General features: G+C 42.6%; 1 protein-coding gene across 2 annotated transcripts in view; it reads right to left on the bottom strand.

Moving 5' to 3' along the window:
• Positions 1-4608: 4608 nt before the first annotated feature.
• Positions 4609-18095, bottom strand: part of taf2 (TAF2 RNA polymerase II, TATA box binding protein (TBP)-associated factor) — a 30473-nt gene continuing 16986 nt past the window's right edge. For both annotated transcript variants that reach the window (XM_061261470.1, XM_061261479.1), the window contains 9 exons: positions 17361-17471; positions 16767-16960; positions 13810-13949; positions 12370-12439; positions 11576-11685; positions 7946-8181; positions 6824-6982; positions 6096-6198; positions 4609-5797 (listed from right to left, as the gene is read on the bottom strand). In XM_061261470.1, coding sequence (XP_061117454.1) covers positions 5511-5797; positions 6096-6198; positions 6824-6982; positions 7946-8181; positions 11576-11685; positions 12370-12439; positions 13810-13949; positions 16767-16960; positions 17361-17471 — 1410 coding nt within the window. In that variant the 3' untranslated portion in view covers positions 4609-5510. The remainder of the gene's footprint in view (positions 5798-6095; positions 6199-6823; positions 6983-7945; positions 8182-11575; positions 11686-12369; positions 12440-13809; positions 13950-16766; positions 16961-17360; positions 17472-18095) is intronic.

The following is an 18095-nucleotide window of genomic DNA, read 5'->3' on the forward strand; positions in this document are numbered from 1 at the left end:
TGTCAGATGGCTTCCAGTCAAGCACGGTCGCGAGCTATTGCAAAAGGGATACGTTTGTCTTTTGATTGGATAACGGTCCAGTGTGGATATGGTCGGAATATAAAACCCATATGTTGGTGAAACAGAGCTGAGCTTGTACTTGGATGAGGACAAGAGAGGGGCATGGACACTGCCAAATGTGAAACTTTATTCTCTATGCAACTAAGCACAGAAAGTGCGGCAAATGTTAATTACGCATAATGGAAATATTTGCCACTTCAAAAAACAGGCAAACGTATTTAAGCTTAAACAGCAAAGACTCGGATAGTGCAATAAAAGTTGAATTACCTTGTTCAGAATAGTTTATAGCGGGAACACCGAAGCTTAGCCGGTTGTAGTGTAAATTAACCTCGCAAGTTAGCACTCCTTTGCAAAACAAAGAGGAAGAGTTGAAGTACATCCTTAGACTATTCTTTCATCAAGTAGAAAGGGTGTGAAACAGTTTTGAAAGAAACACCTTACTAGATGTCGGGTTTGCAACCGAAAAACCATGCATACAGGATTTGGGGGTTGGGTGGGGGGAAAAATCTAAAGGCAACATCACGCGCCGCGGCAGTAATTCGCCCTACACTTACCGACTGCAGAAGTTGGTGAAGTAAACGTCAGTGTTAGGCTTCTGAAACTGAATAATTGGTAGAAATGACCAATATAGCCTAACCTTACACCTCCTCCGTTTATTTCTAAACTCCCTGAAGTCACGCACCCAAATAACCTATTTGCAATGGTTGCAAGATGGAAACCTCTGGTAATCTAAGCATCAAGAACAGAGGCCAGGTTTGAGTTTGCTAAAGAGGTTTTTTTCTGGAACAGATGAATTACAAGTAAAACAAGTATTAAACCATACCAAAGTGATGGAAACAAGAAAGTGCAGGGAAAGAAACGAAGTGCGCAGGATCCAAGATCATCTGTGAAACATGATGAAGGGAGTGCTATGGTTTGGGTACATATGGCTGCCATTGCCACCCTTATCATTGGCGATGTGACAGCTGCGAGCAGCAATTAAATGAATTCTGAAGTGTACAGTAACATATAATCTGCTCAGATCAAGCCAAATGCCTAAACCCATTGGATGGTGCTTCACCTTGCTGAAGGACGATGACCACAAACATACTGCAACCAAGGAGTTTATCAGCACCAAAAGTGTAATGTTCCTGTCTGGCCAAGTCAATCACCCATCCTGAATTCAACTGAAAATGGATTTCACTTCCTGTTAGTGAAGACACAATTGAAGGCAAAAATCCCCTGAAACAAACAGTAACTGCAGATGGCTGTAGTACAGACCTGGCAGAGCCTCACATGGGAAGATAACCAGCATCAGGTGATGTCTTTTGTTAACATACACACATGCATTACATTACAGGTGTTTAAGAGACAGATGCTCTTATCCAGAGAAACATACAACACAAAGAGCATAAGTGGTGCAAAAGTGCTGAAAACACTAGAGGGAAGTAAAGTTCCAAGTACCAGAAGTGACCACAAAGATAAGAACCCAAGTGGGCATTGCTTTGACCGTTGCAGCAGTATGTCATCTCTTCTCAGGTTATTCATACTCAAGACAGGTGAATTTACAAAAGAACTGCAAGTAAAGCTGTTTGCTTTAAGTTAACTATCTAACAAAATGTATTCCTACCACTTTAGCTTATAAACAAAACGATACACAATTACTTGTTCTTCAACATATACTTTAACATATGCAGCACCTAGGATATTAGGCCCAACATTTGATGCCATATTTATACATATTTATACATTTATACCCCCCATGGGATGGGAATACAGGGAAAGATTAATTGCCAGCCATGTATGACCTTATTACTTTTAGTCCACCTAAAATGGGGGACTATGGATAAAAAGGGGTGTCATTTCTACATACTTCACCCAACATACAAAAGCAACTGCCTTCAAATTAGAGGTGACAATCTGCACTTCATATTATTCATTCTAAACGCAATGTACTGGAGTAAAGAGGCAAATGAGCACAAATTGTACCACTGTCAAAATACTTACGGATTGCACTGTAAGTGCACAATAGGCTGAAATGTAATCAAAGACAGGACTTTTTTTTTCCCGATTTCCGAACTGCATAATCGAGGACAATTCCCAGCAGCCCTTCAACCCAACGTGAACCAGGTGAATCCTTGCTGAACTCCTGTAACACGTCTTCATACATGACCACCTGATTTATGCACCGTGTCATACACATCTGCTCCTCTTAAGTATTACACTGTCAAAACATTCCACATGAGTGCACATTCTGACTGACTGCACTTTGTTGTACGTCGCTCTGGATAAGAGCGTCTGCTAAATGCCATGTAATGTAATGTAATGTAATGATACTCTGCTACAGGCCACTGGATAGCCAAGCCTGCTTCAGAAACAAGATTTGTATATATAGTGACTTCAGAAAGTATTCAGACCCTTTCAATTTATTGTGTTCTAGATGTGTAGTTCCCAGGAGCACAGTGGCCTCAATAATTGTGAAATGGAAGAAGTTTGGAACGACCAGGACTCAAACTGTCCAGCCAGTGGCAAGAAGGACCTTGGTCAGGGAGGTGACCAAAAACCCAAAGGTCAATCTAACAGAGCTTTGGAAGTCCTATGCAGAGTTGGGAGAACAACAGCACCCCATCAATCAGGCTTTTATGGTAGTGCTGGTTAGACGGAAGCCACTCTTGAGTAAAAGGCATACAAGCCTGCTTGGAGTGGCATTTATATGACTCTGAGAGAGGAAAAAGATTATCTGGTCTGAACAAAAATGTCTAAAAATAAACTCTTTGGGCAGAAATCCAAGCACTATGCTCATCACCAGGCTAATACCATCCCTATGGTGAAGTTTGGCGTGGCAGCATCATGGTATAGGGGTGCTTCTCAGCAGGAGGGACAGGGAGACTGGTTAGAATTGAGGGAAGGAAGAATGAAGCCCAATACAGAGAGGTCCTTGAAGAACACATACTCTAGAGTGCATGCGACCTCAGGGTGACCTCAGGGCGATGGTTCTCCTTTCTGCATGACAATGATCGAAAGCATACAGCCAAGACAGGGCTCAAGTCTCGGACTGTCCTTGAGTGGCCCAACCAAAACCCAGACTTAAAACCCATAGAACATCTGAGGAGAGACCTGAAGATGGCAGTTCACAGACGCTTCTCCTCCGATCTGATGGGAGCATGAGAGGATCTGCCAGGAGGAATGGGATAAACTGCCCTAATCCAGGTGTGCATAGCTTGTAGACTTACCCAAGAAGACTGAAAACTATAATAGCTGCAAAAGGGGCTTCTACAAAGTACTGAATTAAGGTTCTGAATACTTAAATAAATCATAGATTTCGCTTTTAGATTTTTAATACATTTGCAAAAATGTCTAAGATGTTTTCACTTGGATATTGAGTGTAGATTGATGGGCAAAAATAGCTATTTTATCCATTTCAAATGAAATGAGTCTTTGGCCACTGAACATGGACTTGAGGTTTTTGGCTCCAATAACAATTAGTCAGCGTATCCAGTGGCCATTAAACTCGGGTGCAACCTACATACAATCCCCAGCCATTTACTATGATGAAACATGTGGACTCCAAGCCGCTACAGTAAAAGGTATACCAAGAAAGTGTTGGCAAACCTGAATATGGTGAGACCCGACACTGCAAAGGCTGAGGTTGTGAGAACAATACTGCTCCCTGAGTGATGCTGTGCTGTCCACCCCCAAAGTGTGCAGGTCCAAGCTCAGCCCACACTTTATTTTTTTTGGTTGTTGTTTTTCACAGGAAGGTAAACAGGACTCTTTATAATTCTGATAATTCTGCAGACATAAAATTAACTTCTTTATGCTGTCCTACCTCTTTTCCCCCAATTTGAAATTGCATTCACCAGCACTCACCTGAGCTATCAATTCGGGAGAGCACAGACGATCATATGCTCTTCTAAAGCACATAATGTCAGGCCCCAAGTTTGCAAGCCGGTGAGCCAGAGGAAGAAACTTCATGTGTAGGCGGTGCTGTGAGCACCCTTGTCAATTATAGTCGACTGAAACTCTCCTATCCTTGGCAAAACCAGAGCCAATTGTGCATTGCCCTGGGGCACTGGTGTGGTCCAGATTTGACACCAGACGTGTGTTCAAGATGGCGAACGTTCACAGCGAACTGTGTTTGCAGCAAACAGATACTGTTGAACGATTTGAAATGAACATTCCATTTAGTTTGTCACCAATGCCTTTTTAATACAAAAGGACACGACTTAGGTCTAACAATGCTAGCTAGGAGATTAGCCGCTTACCATGGATCTTTTTTAAAGGGAAGAACAAATCGCTTACATTGATTAAAGCGCATAATAACAGCCAAATAATTGTCAACCTTTGTTCTCTGAATATTTCCCATTGGCAGCCATTTTTGTTCACCACGCATTTAGTTTTCAAATTATTAGCTGTAGTAACTATTGTTTGTGACAGAAAAAATGCTAACATTTGTCATTTTTTATGCACGTCAGACGTATCCACCATGCACCGAACCGGTGCCATAACAGTATGAGTCTCCCAGCAGCCCCAATAGCCAATGAAAAGAAAAATATATTTCTCATAAAATAATCTACAAAACACTTTATTAATCAGGAATACCTAAAAGATATATACATGGCAAATATGCTCATGCTAATTGCCATGGTTAATGTGGCTGTTATTCTATCATGACAGTAAAATGGAAAATACAAAAAAAATACAAAAAGATCTACCCTATGCAATAAAGAAGACCAAGTGAGCCTGTTAACGATGCAATACTAAAAAGAGAAAAAAGTTATGTACATGGGGCAAAATCAAGCATGGTTGAAAATTTATGAAGTACATAATGAGTTAAGGCTCAGGTGGAATTTGTACAGTATGCTCATGTGCTATATCAATCAGCCCAGGAAGTGACCCAAATTTTCTTCTTGGATTTACAGAAAAAATAAAGGTAACAATATGGCAATAGTCTTAAATTGAAGGCCTGAACATCAAATATAACTGCATCCATGTCAATTGCGCAGGCAGAAACTTTACTGCAGATACAAAAACATGAATACAACAAGCAGAATATTTGGGAATTTTAAGATTGATGTGGACAGAGGCTAAAACGATGTCCATGGAGGAGGTAACACGGAGAAAGTATTTCTCATTTTCCTTCTTCCTCCTTAAAATGCAAGCCCGACATTTAGTTGGCTTACAGTAAATACTCAGACCTCATGAAAACCGACACAAACCAGTCATGCTGAAATTCAAGAGTGTGATTAGACCGAAGGTGAAAATTGTAAATATAAAAACTATCAACCAAAATGGCGGTTAGGCTGAGCCTTAGTAGTCCGTGGTTCTGCATGATGAGGGACCAAGTGGCCATTCATTTTGGGATGCACGGCAGGAAAAGGCCACCTTTGTGTGGCCGGCGACACGCTGGGGGGTCGAGAGGAGGGCTGATGGGCCAGGTCTTAGAGGTTGGTGTTTGGTAGTCTCGGGCCTCAGTCGGAGAGGGAGGGCGAGCGAAGGGACCGGCCACTGGCAGGGCTGTTGATGGCCCCATGCGCGTCCCTGTCCTTGTCTTTGTCCTTGTCCTTGCTGTCGTGCTTATGCTTGTGCTTATGCTTGTGTTTGTGCTTCTTCTTCTTCTTCTTGTGTTCGTGGTGGTGGTGGTGATGGTGGTGGTGGTCACTGTGCTTGGAGGAAGAGTTACTCTCCTTGCTGAAGACGGGGAGGGGTGTCGCCGGCATGGATAGAATGGCCTGCTCCACAGATGGTGGTTCTTTACCTGGGGAGGCAGGGATAGAGAGGGAATAGGGTTGGTGTGGAAACTTTCAGACCTGTTCTAATGTCTTTCTGCTTTAGGTACAATGCTAACATAGACCTCAGACAATGAATAGCCTATGCCTACGGAATACATTGTTTCCAACATGCTTTGAAAGAACACATTGCACATTCATTTAACAAAACATCAATTTGAATAAATATTATTCATCGCAGTTAAAGCACACATGTCTCAATGACGATAAATAAACAATATATTGTGCAGCCCGATATGACTACCATACTGAAGTAAAGATGGATACCTGGTGTAGAAGGCCTCTCCAGCATGTTGAGATGGTGGTAAATGAAGGCTTGGCTGTCATGGACTGTATCCATGTCAATATCTTCCTCCTCTTGGGGATTGAACTGCAAACAAGTAAGTCATTGCATGAATTCACTTGTCTAAGAATATGGAAGTCATTAAACTTCAAGAGCTTGGAAGACTGGCTGAAAGACTGATTACAAACATAGGCCCAATATGCAGTCAAATATATCCAACATGCTCATTTGTGGGCCATCATGAAATTGCTGACATGCTGAATTATCAAATACAAATCTTGTGCAAATGGAAAACCGAAATCTTTTTAGTCCATTCTCAAACCTGGCAAATCCATTTAAAGCACTTAGTGCTGATGTACTTTCAAACACAGGAGAAATTATCCGGTAAATTCTGTTAAGCAACACTGCATCACTGCAAAAACCAAACGAAAACAAAATAATCCCGCCAGTCATCAGGTGTACCTCCACTCACAAAAGAGTGTGGTGTAACCAGAATTTCTAGAAACTCTCCAGATGGCCAGCACTGTAGTTTAACATATAAAGTGCAGTAGTTAACTCTCAAAATGTTCCAATTTTCTGCCTCATTACAATACTTATGGGTATCCGCGTCAGAAGGCCGAACATCTGAAGCTGCGAGTTGACTGACTTCCTCAAATAAGGAAGTAAAGAAAGGAGGAATATAGAAATATCGATGTTGTAAAAAGCTTCTCACTCTGATCTGCAGTTTGTCTCTCCTGCGGCCCTCGTCCTGCAGCACCTGTCCTGGCTCGGGCGGGGATCCCAGCGGGGTCTCGGCTTTCCTCTTCAGGCCCTGCGGGGGCGGAGCCATGACACTCGGGGGCGGCTCCATTGCCATGTGCTCCTCCTCCATCTGCGAAAAACACGCCCCGCCCCTTTTGAGAACCACGCCCCTTTTCACAACCACACCTTCCGCGCCCCCAGTACAGCCCCAGTTTGTGTACGCAGGAAATGATGTCTTTCGATCATACACAAAGGCACACACATAAGCGCATATGCATACGCACAGCCGCTTGGCATCGACCGCCGCTAATGTAATTGCAGGCTAGCGCCCTTTGTGGTCTCAAACGGCCTGATCCATTTTCGCTGAGATCAAAGCCGCACGCGGAGCCACGGGTTTGGCTCGGAACAAAATGTCCCCACTAATACTGCACTCTGACTGGTGTGTGTGGTCCAACTCTGCTGCCTCAGACCTCGGCCCTCAAGATTTAGTATGTGGGCACCATACGCAGCACTGGATAAAACGGCAGCAAGAGCGGCTTTCAGAAAATTAAACCCAGGGTGCAAATGTGTTGGTAATGCTTCTGTACATTCATGCGTGTACTTCATACAGTACAACATACATTAGACATGAGGCATGTTATCGTCACTTTTCCTGTGAGAACGTTAGGTTGAAAATGTTTCATTGAACAGATAGCTGTTAATGTGCTGCTTTTTTTTTTCAGGCAACTCATGTCATCATCCTTGCTGATTTTTTGGTTTTTGTTTTGTTGAACACTACAGTAATGTATTCAAATTTCACTGGCATCTTAAGTTTTAGTATTTAAAACATGCACCATATCTGTTGCTTATATGTAGTGGTGCCTAGGGAGCTCAAAGTTTCCTTTAAACTAACCATTGAACTAGACTAACCAACTCGTTTTTCATTCATTCCTCTTGAAAAAAGCATGCGAACGACAGGACCACTCAATTGGCAAGTAACACACAGCTTCTTCGTATTAAATCATAAATTAAATCTGCAGAAATTCAGCTGTTATCACTAAGTAGCCTATCGACTGCGTAATGCTCCGGCCCTTGTGCGCGAGAATACGCTTACACTGCTGGGGAAGCCCAGGGCAGGGTTGTGGAAGTTTCCGGGGGCGCCCGTCTCCACGGTGCTGGCGCCAGACCCGGTTTCGGGTTTGATGGTGGGGTTGAGGACAGCCTTCTTCTCCTTGAGGTTGAGCACCAGGCCCAGCTCCGGCAGGGGCAGGCAGGAGGGCCGGGTGAGGCCAAACAGGGTGTAGTACAGGTTCACCGCGTCACAGCGCAGCCGCCAGTCATGAGAGGTACCTGCCACATACACGTTACATTACATTACAGACGCTCTTATCCGGAGCGACGTGCAACAGTGAAAAGTGCATACCCACCACCAGGGATAACTGTGCTGAAAGTCCCTAGAGGGAAGTACAGATCCAGGTAAATTCCTCAAAGGTACCTTTTAGACAAGCCCCTCTCATAATAATCACCTACACTCGGTGAGCACTTTATTAGGTAGACCTGTACTCAGCTTGTTAATGCAATTTTTTTAATCTGCCAATCGTGTGGCAGCAACTAACTGTGTAAAAAGCATGCAGATGTGGTCAACAGGTTCAGAACAAATGGGGAAGAAATGTGATCTAAGTGACTTTGACTGTGGAATGATTGTTGGTGCCAGACAGGGAGGTCTGAGTATCTCAGAAACTGCTCATCTCCTGGGATTGTGCGAAAAACTAAAAATCATCCAGTGAAAAGCAGTCCTGCAGGCAGAAATGCGTTGTTAATGAGAGAGGTCAGAGGAGAAGGGCCAGACTGGTTGAAGCGGACAGGAAGGTGACAGTAACGCAAATAACCACACATTACAGCAGTGGTATGCAGAAGAGCATCTCTGAACACACAACAGCTCAAACCTCTAAATGGATAGGCTACAGCAGCAGAAGACTTAATAAGCCTAAAAAAGTCTAATAAAGTGCTCAGAGGGTATAACAGGGATCATCAAATCACAGTCCTCAAGGTCTGAGCCTCCCACCCTCCCTTTACCTGGGAGTCAGGTGTGAAGACAATCAGTAGCACTAATTGTACAGCTGATTACCTTGCGGGAAAAAAACCAGGGCCGGATTTGGATTTGAGGTCAAGATTTGATGATTGCTGACCTATACCAACAAGACAGTACTCCCAATGATGCAGACCTGGGCACGTCATACGAGCTACTACACAACAATTTTACATGTGTCAGCAATAGGGATGGGACGATAATTGATATACGTAACCATATGCAGTTCAGAAAAAATATTAATGGTTAATTAATTGTAATAATGCAATTTAATCGCATTGGTGAAATTACATTACATTAGTCATTAAGGAGACGCTCTTATTCAGACTGACGTACAATAAAGTGCAAGTCAAAACCAGGGACAAGTGCGTTCAAAACCACAGAGGAAAGTACAGTTCCAAGTCCTAGAGTGATCACATAGATACAGCTTGGAACCCTTGAAGTTGGGAAGTTGAGTACATCAACTTCCTGACTAGCATACCACGTTTGGCAGCTAGAATACCCCGAACACTAAAATAATTACACATAAGTGTTATTATAACTTATGGCATACACGTGGCTAATTATAGCATGAGGTAGGGAGGGAAAGGTGCAGCCTGAAGAGGTGAGTTTTCAGTCTGCGCAAAGTGGTCAAAGAGACTCTTGTTCTGACATCTACAGGAAGGTCATTCCACCACCGTGGGGCCACGGTGCCTATAGAAATGCCTACGAAACTGCAGAAGAGTAATAACCACATGCGGGGAGCACTTCTTGTTTTCCCTGCACCAGGAAGGCGGAGGTCATACATTGCCAAAGCAGGAGATAATGTTAGAAACAACAGAGCTCTTCTCCCTGCCAAAGAGGTTAGGTCCGAAGTTTGGAAATACTTTGCTTCAGAATAAGCTGCATATGTTGCTTAAATAAGTCACCTTTTCATATAAAAACAGGCCAAAATGCTTTACATTTACTTCAATAAGTGCTGAAATTTGCTGAAATGTTTCTGAACAAGTTTCTGTACTGTAACACTCATCCATGCCTGGAAAGCTTGAAGATGGAAAAATGAGGAGCACAAGGAACAGGCATATGCAGCACAGCTGCATGAAAGGCTTTGTTGGAGGTATCGAGCGGACACAATCTGACCTCAATAAAACAGCAGTGCGCCATGTCAATATAAACTTGAAAAATAGCCGGTGTGGCCTCGATTCAAGTTTGTGAGGTGATTTCGACATGCGACAGATGCATTTTGAGGTTAGAAGGGAAAAGAAACAGCAAGGCATTACCAATAGGCTTTCAACTGGAATCACCAAAAAGCTCAATTTCATTGGTTTGGCACTGGCTGCATGGTGCGGCTGCCAACAGCTGCCAAGGCCATCAGAGTACAGAAGTATACTTGAAACTCCAAATGCATTAAAAATTTATGCGGCAATAAGAAACAAATCCTCGCTGTCAGAGCCCCCAAGTGGTCCCAACTGCATATATCTTTTCATCATCTGCCAAACGTTGTGAAAGAACAGACTTTCTCGCTTGAAAGAAGTGTGACCAGTAATCAAAAGCAGGTCATAAACTGCTATTTTTCCCCAGGAAGGGTAATGTTTATGGATTTTTCCATGTTTTAGTTTAAACTGAGGGCCCCTAGTGGAGGCTGGTAAAATGGGTCACACACAAGACAACCTGGCACATGCATTAGCGAGATCACTGCAAAGGAGACACAGTATATTATATAGATCAACTGCATTTACTTCCCGAGAGGGAATTTTAGGTAAAATCAAACCAAGAAGACAATGGTTTCCTAAGAGGGATGTTTCAAAATGAGTAACAGTCTTTTAGTCCAATTTCTTATTTTCATAAGCCAACTTGAGGAAACCAAAACCTTGAATATGGATTGCATTACATACAGTGGGCTCCAGAATGATTGGCACCGTTGTGCATTATATACACTCACCAAGCACTTTATTAGGAACATTTACTTTATTACACCTACTTATTCATGCAATTATCTAATCAGCCAATTGAGTGGCAGCAGTGCAATGCATACAATCATGTAGATACAGGTCAGGAGCTTCAGTTAATGTTCACCGCAACCATCAGAATGGGGAAAACGGACTTTCCACGGACTTTGACCGTGGAATGATTGTTGGTGTCAGACTGGGTGGTTTGAATAACTCAGAAACTGCTGATCTCCAGGGATTTTCACACTAGTCTCTAGAGTTTGCAAAGAATGGTGCAAAAAACAAAAAAAAAAACCCAGTGAGCAGAAGTTCTGCAGACAGAACTTGTTAATGAGAGACGTCGAAGGAGAGTCTAAAAAAATAAGTCTAATAAATACCTAATAAAGTGCAAGTGTTTTTAGGTAGGAAGGGGGGGTCAAATATGGTCAACTTTGAGGCCCCCGATTCCTGAATGGTCGGTCATTCGAGTTAATCAAACCACATTCTAACTGTCATATAGGATAACGTATGAAAAAAAAAAAAAGGTACAATCTAAAAGTGTGAGGTTAGAAAGTGATTCATTTCTGACATAATGCCCCTTCTATGCCTGTAATAATTAATCGAACTGAGGCTATTAACTTGCAGGTCTCTCAGACCTGAATAAAAGTTCACATGAAAGTGAAGCTCTATAATGCATTTGCATACAGGTCATTGGGCCTCTACATCACCTAAATTAAAGCTTCAGTACCTGAGTTCATTAGCTTCCACAACTGGTCTACCAGAGCTTCGCTGCAGAGGGATGACTCCATGGCTTTGGTGAAGGGTGGGTTTTTACCCAGCATGCTTAAAATCTTGTGCCTAAAAGGAAAAGGGGGATGTTTTAGGTTTTAAGGAGTTGGACAGGCCCAGAAATATCATTGAAAGTTTTAACATGCAAAGAAAAATGTTTTTTTAAGATTTCTACACTACATATATTGGTTTGTTCATTTTGTTTATCTAGTGTCCAGTTCTGAATTTTAAAAATGCAAAAAATAATCATGCATTACAATAATAATAATAATGGTTGATCTGATTTTCATAAATTAAGTTTTCAGATAATTTCATGAAACAAGCCATTATCACAGAAGCCATTTATTATCCACACCTCCAGAAGAACAGCTTTTCTGTGTTAGTAAATGAAATTAACAATAAAGAATTTACACTGTACTCCATAGCACCAGTATGTGTAAAGCCTCAAACCTCTACAGCTTGTAACTGCTTCGATAAGTAAAGAAGTATCCATTTATTACTACACACGAAACAGCAGCTTGACCATGGATGAAGGCAAAGACTCCACACAAGCTCATCTGCAGCTGGAGTTACACGAGTAGCGAAAAATAAAAAGCCAATCATTTGTATCACAGTAAAGAAAATTCTGGAACATTTTAATTACTGCCTTGCCAGAAATCTGACTTTGAGCTAGATGTTCTCTGTGGAGCAGACCGTGTGTGGGGCCTTCGGTGAATTCCCTCGCAGCACAATCACGTTAATGTGAAAACTGACCTGATGTAGTGCGCTGGGTCATTCTGGACCAGGTTGAGCAGCCACTGCAGTTCCCCGGAACTCCTGTCAACTGCCAATAAACAGCATGTAAAGAGGCGCTGCGGGGCCGGCCCTGCCTCACAAAGAGCCCTTTCAGACCCGGGCTGCAAGCTTGATTAATGAGGTTTATATTAGCAATCCAGTGGAAGCGCTTGACCTTATAGCTCCACCGGTCTCTGAATCCCAGGTTACGGGAGAAACGCTAGTATTCGTGAATAAGGTGCAGTTGAGCCTCAAATCTAGTGAAATGAACATTTAAGCAGATATGATTCCACAGCCGTCCCAGTTGTGAGGTGCGTTCCACAAGAGATGTTGTTCTTTTGTTGAAGGTATTTAAGGAGGCATAGATGATGTCGTATTCTGAATCTTATTTCAGCTTGACCTCCTTTTCTGTAATTTGTTTTGATTTATTCAGTCATGTTGAAAGAAGAGAGGGCAACAGACAAAGGGATCACAGTTCAGAAGGCGCTGCCCTGGGGATTGAACCTCTACATGTGGGGACTTGGCTGCCCTATGGACTGCACCACAGAAGTCCTGACTTGAACCCAATAGTGATGCTGTTGCAGGTCCTGATATTACTAGTTCATGCTCGAATATTACCAATTTGTCTGAATTAAAGCAGTTCCACATAGGCTAAAATGCGAATGGGCTGAAATTCCTACACAGCAATGTGAAGGATTGATATGAAATTATTGGACGCATTTGACCACACCAGACTCCTGAAGAGTGTTTCTGATCTGTTGGACAGGTGTTTGGTGATTCTTCTTTATTATGGAAAGAATTATTTTGCCATCAGCTGTGATGGTCATCCTTGACCTGCCAGTCCCTTTGCGATTGTTAAGCTCACCAGTGCTCTCGTTCCTCCTAATTATGTTCCAAACAGTTGATTTTGGTAAGCCTAAGGTTTTCCCGATGTCTAAACGTTTTATTCTTGTTTCTCAGTTTCATAATGGCACAATTCATTGGTCCTCATGTTGATAAAGACCAATAATAGTTTCCAAAGGTGATCAAAAGACTGTAATAATGTAATGTAATGTAAAAAAAAAAATAATATGAATGTGGCCCATGAGTTATCGGAGTGTCCAAATCTTTGCTCCACATCACTCACGCAATGTGTTCATGTATATTATCGAAACCCACCTCAACCAACCAAATTCATTATCAGAAATTTGCTGGCACCAAGCAAACTGCAGAAAAAAACCCCCTATGCCAGGAAAATGAACTCTATTTCTCAGGAGCTCTGTCAAAGATGGGAATCTGCGTTCAATTTAATCTGGCTCAATTTGTAGGGGATTTACAGGAACCTCTACATAACTCAATCTAGAGTTAACAGTAAATTGAGAAAAATAAAGAACAGCACAAACACATCTAAGCAAGGACAGATGTTAGAAATGTTGGTACCTCGGGTGTAATCCACGACGGCTTCGAGCGCAGCGATGCGCACGTCCACAAAGTGGCCATACTCTGCGTAGGACTTGAACAGCGAAGGATCACTGGGGATGTGGCCGGTTTTCTGCAGCATACGGATGGCTCTAAGGCAACTGCATGGGGCAAACAAGAATGTTACTTAACAAAAACCATCGATTTCTGGGGTTTTCTGATATTATTTAGTCTAGTTATTAAGTTTTAAACTTATCCAGACAGTTATTGTGTGTGATGAAGGGCATTTTATATACTGAAGGAAGGTTCTATTGACCAGCTGGAAAAAAACAAAACAAATTTTTATTAAAAATATAATTAACTCCAAAGCAGCTTGTACAGTGTAAGTTCGCAGTGGGTATATACAGTATATGAACAGATGAATTTTATAGTATTTATTCACAATTGGAAAAATAAATAAACTTATTATCATCTTAATGCAATGTATCTGCTAGTACTTCTTTCCTTGAGCAGTAGTCTCAGAACACATGCACCCAGGAAATAGGTTGAATAGAAAATAATATTTAAAGTCACTCAGCGGCACTTGAATGGAGAGCATACCTATGTTCCATGAGCCCTATATTCCTCAAAGGATTTCCACACAAATTTTTGTCGTATTTTAATGTGTGCGTGTGTGTATTATTGCGCATATGCATTTTTTCTTCCCATGACAACGCATGCCGCACACACATTCACGCACGCATGCTCACGTACACAAATATTTGGGAATATTCAAGATTTCTTCTTGTTTACAGCCTCATCATACTTGATGCCCCTTTCAGTTTCCGAATAAAATGAACTCCAGATGAACCCATGGTATTTACGGTCTGATCTTTTTGCTAACAATAACGTCTTTCTGAAAAATGATAAAACATGGAAATATTTTCCTTGAACATTTTGAAAGATGCGTTGTGTGTCTTGTGTATTGTCGCTGTCTTGTGTATTGTCGCTGTCTTGTGTTTGCATGTCTCCAGCGTGCTACAAAATAGAATGATTACTATACAGATGCCTAGGACTTGACTGACGATTGACTTTACTAGCAGGCCCACAAAATACTAGCATGCACGTGATAAACAAAATGAGGCCACCATATGAAAGAAATGAGCTCATCTTTGCCTCGCTGAAATTAAATTAGTTCCGTGTGGCATCAGCTCACCGTATGAACAGGGTAAGTGCCGTTACTTTGGACACTTTGTAACTTTGGGGTTTGAATCACGGTGTAGCCACAATAAGATCCGCACAGCCCTTGGGCCCTTGAGCAAGGCCATTAACCCTGCATTGCTCCAGGGGAGGACTGTCTCCTGCTTAGTCTAGTGAACTGTATGTCGCTCTGGATAAGAGCGTCTGCCAAATGCCAGTAATGTAATGTAGTGGACGTGTTGGGGAGTGTGCTACGGCATGCTTATGAACCGCCGATGACCCACAGATTATTGATGAGAAATTGAATCGTTTCATGCACTTGATTGCAGCAGTGGTGAGACTCTTGTAGTGGCGGCCCGGTGCTGCTGTTTGAATGTAGGGGAAACACTGGTTGCTAAATGGTTAATAGGTCATTACAAGCGGTTGCAAGGGTGTCAATAGTGGGTTGCTAAGGCATTGCTAGCTGTTTGCTAGGGAGTCACTAGGTGGTTACTAGGGTATATGATGTGGTTGCATAAAAATTGCTAGATGGTTGCTAGGGCGCCATTAGGCAGTTGCTTCAATGTTGCTAATTACAGGTGGTTGCTAGATGATTGCTAGGATGTTACCAGGTGGTTACTAAAGTGGTAACTAGGTGGTTGCTAGGCTGTTGCGAGGTCAGTTCTATGGTATAGGGCTCTAAATTGGGGACTCTGCTTTGCGGGAACACAGGGGAGAGAGAACAATGGGCTGAGGGAATGTATTGATGACCCTCTTGAATGTACTTCTGCTGAATGTGAAGTTTCTCCACATTCAAGGTCAACAATTTTTCTTAGTGCATTTCACAGACAAAGGTGATTCTGACACCACTGATCTTCCAGGTGACTGCATCCCATCGCTCATAGAGCAAAGTTCCTGTAACTTTGGCTTCAAATGACGGCATCACTTACGTTATAGAAAGTATGTTCCTGTAACTTTGCTTCACATTACCAGGACACCAGAGAACCCCAAACTCTTTACCATAACTGTATTGGGATCTTTAATGACCACAGTCAGTTTCACTTCCCATCTACCCAAAATTCAGGGCAATGACATAGGAAGTACGGGTGGCAATATTTGTTTTCATACTGTAGGTAAGCAAGGGGGATCGTTTGCATATAATTTGCAAAGTATACCCGGAAGAACTGCAAAAATGCGCTTTCCTTTCGTGGTGGACCGAAACGATTTAAATCATTAAACCAACCTATCAACCTATTGTTACTAGCAGCAACTGCCTGTGCTCACTGCTTTCTTCTGAAAGCTCCTGTAATTAGACTACACTTCTGCACGATATTTCAATCACCTCCCACAGCTTTGCATGAGATCTATTGGTTAATTTAATGTTTTTAAAACACTGGGCCCATGAACTCCGCTCCTTTTTTCAGTTTACGGAGATTTTCAACAAATATTCTGTGACTTGCTCTCTGACTTAATTTTCCATTACAAATACCCAGCCTTATTCATCAGTGCTGTAATTTTATGACGCATTGCATGAACCCATTATAAAAATAAAAAAAACATATTCCCTTTCTTTTCATGCAATATGTAATTTTCCTTTCAAAAGTCATTAGAATTCACTTATTTCAAAGCAATTCTGTAAAAGATTTCTGTGAGTCCAAAGTCCCTAAGTCCAGAAGGCTCTGTTTGTGATTGGGTCTTGCATCAAAGCCCACATCTGCTTAGCTTCAGCCATTCAGCAGGGGCAGGGACGACGACAGTGCGGTCGCTAGTTTAAAGAAACCTCTTCTTGTGACTTGGTTCCAGGTGACAGAATCCCTTACCTGACCGTGATGGTGTTCCGGAAGCTGGGCAGCAGCTTCTCCATGTTGAGGAAGCGGGTGATCTCCTCCAGGATCAGACGCACGTCGGCGTTCAGGTTGTCCACCGTGCGGATCTCGTTGCTGATGCTGATGGCCGGGGTCAGAGAGTTGGTCAAGGCGTCGATCAGCTCGGCGCGGTAGTAATTGTCCGAGAACTGAGGGTACGCGACAGAGGGGATTAAAGCAATTAGCGCATACTTCAAACTCTCCTCCACTGTCCCCCACTGATACTTAAACGTCAAAGCGCCGTACTGTGCAGGATTCCAGAAAGTTATGACAGCGAGTGGTTACACAAGACTAAGGAGACAAGAGCAATCATGAGTATTTTTTTCCAAATAAAATTTGTCCATTTACTGCTGTTCAATAAGAATGTATGATGCAGGAGGAAAGGGGTTCGAGGGGGGTAGAGGGAAAATTAGACTGTTGTTCTCTTTGTCAAGCAAACAAGCAAATTACACACAAAGTGAATTAAAAATGAAACCAAAACAAAAATATATGATCAGCAGCAGCTGTTTGTGATGGTAACTTGTAGGCTCCTGTAATGGTCCTCTGTACCTTGTTCTTCCTGTTGTCGTTGTACTTGATGAGGTCCAGAATGAAGTTCAGGACCTCTTTTGGACAGAGGTTCTGCACATCTCGGAGCAAAGCCATGGCAACTGGCATAGTCTATAAATGGAGAAAGAAATACTCAATACATCGACCAAAGGAATGGCGGTAACACGTTACAAAATGAATTAACATGAATGAATGATTTACAAATGCATTAAGCATGAAATTCACTTTTCATTCGGTAATGTATTAACTGGTATTTATACATACAAACCATAGGATGAACATACATACAAACCATTGGATAAACATGCAATTAGTTAGCCATTAACAGATACATTAACTGGTTTTCTCATTCCAATATGAATTCCATCCATCCATCATCACCCGCTTATCCGGAGTCGGGTCGCGGTGGCAGTAGGCAAAGCCGGGTATTCCAGGCGTCCCTCTCCCCAGCAACGCATTCTAGCTCCTCCTGGGGGATCCCGAGGCGTTCCCAGGCCAGGAGAGATATATAATCTCTCCAGCAGGCTCTGGGTCTCCCTCGGGGTCTCCGCACAGTTGGACGAGCCCGGAAAACCTCCAAAGGTAGGCGCCCGGGAGGCATCCTGATCAGATGCCTGAACCACCTCAATTGGCTCCTTTCGACCCGAAGGAGCAGCGGCTCTACTCCGAGCTCCCTCCGGATGTCCGAGCTCCTCACCCTATCTCTAAGGCTGAGCCCGCCCACCCTACGGAGGA

This window comes from Conger conger, chromosome 1, assembly GCF_963514075.1.
Source record: "Conger conger chromosome 1, fConCon1.1, whole genome shotgun sequence".
NCBI classification, from domain to species: domain Eukaryota; kingdom Metazoa; phylum Chordata; class Actinopteri; order Anguilliformes; family Congridae; genus Conger; species Conger conger.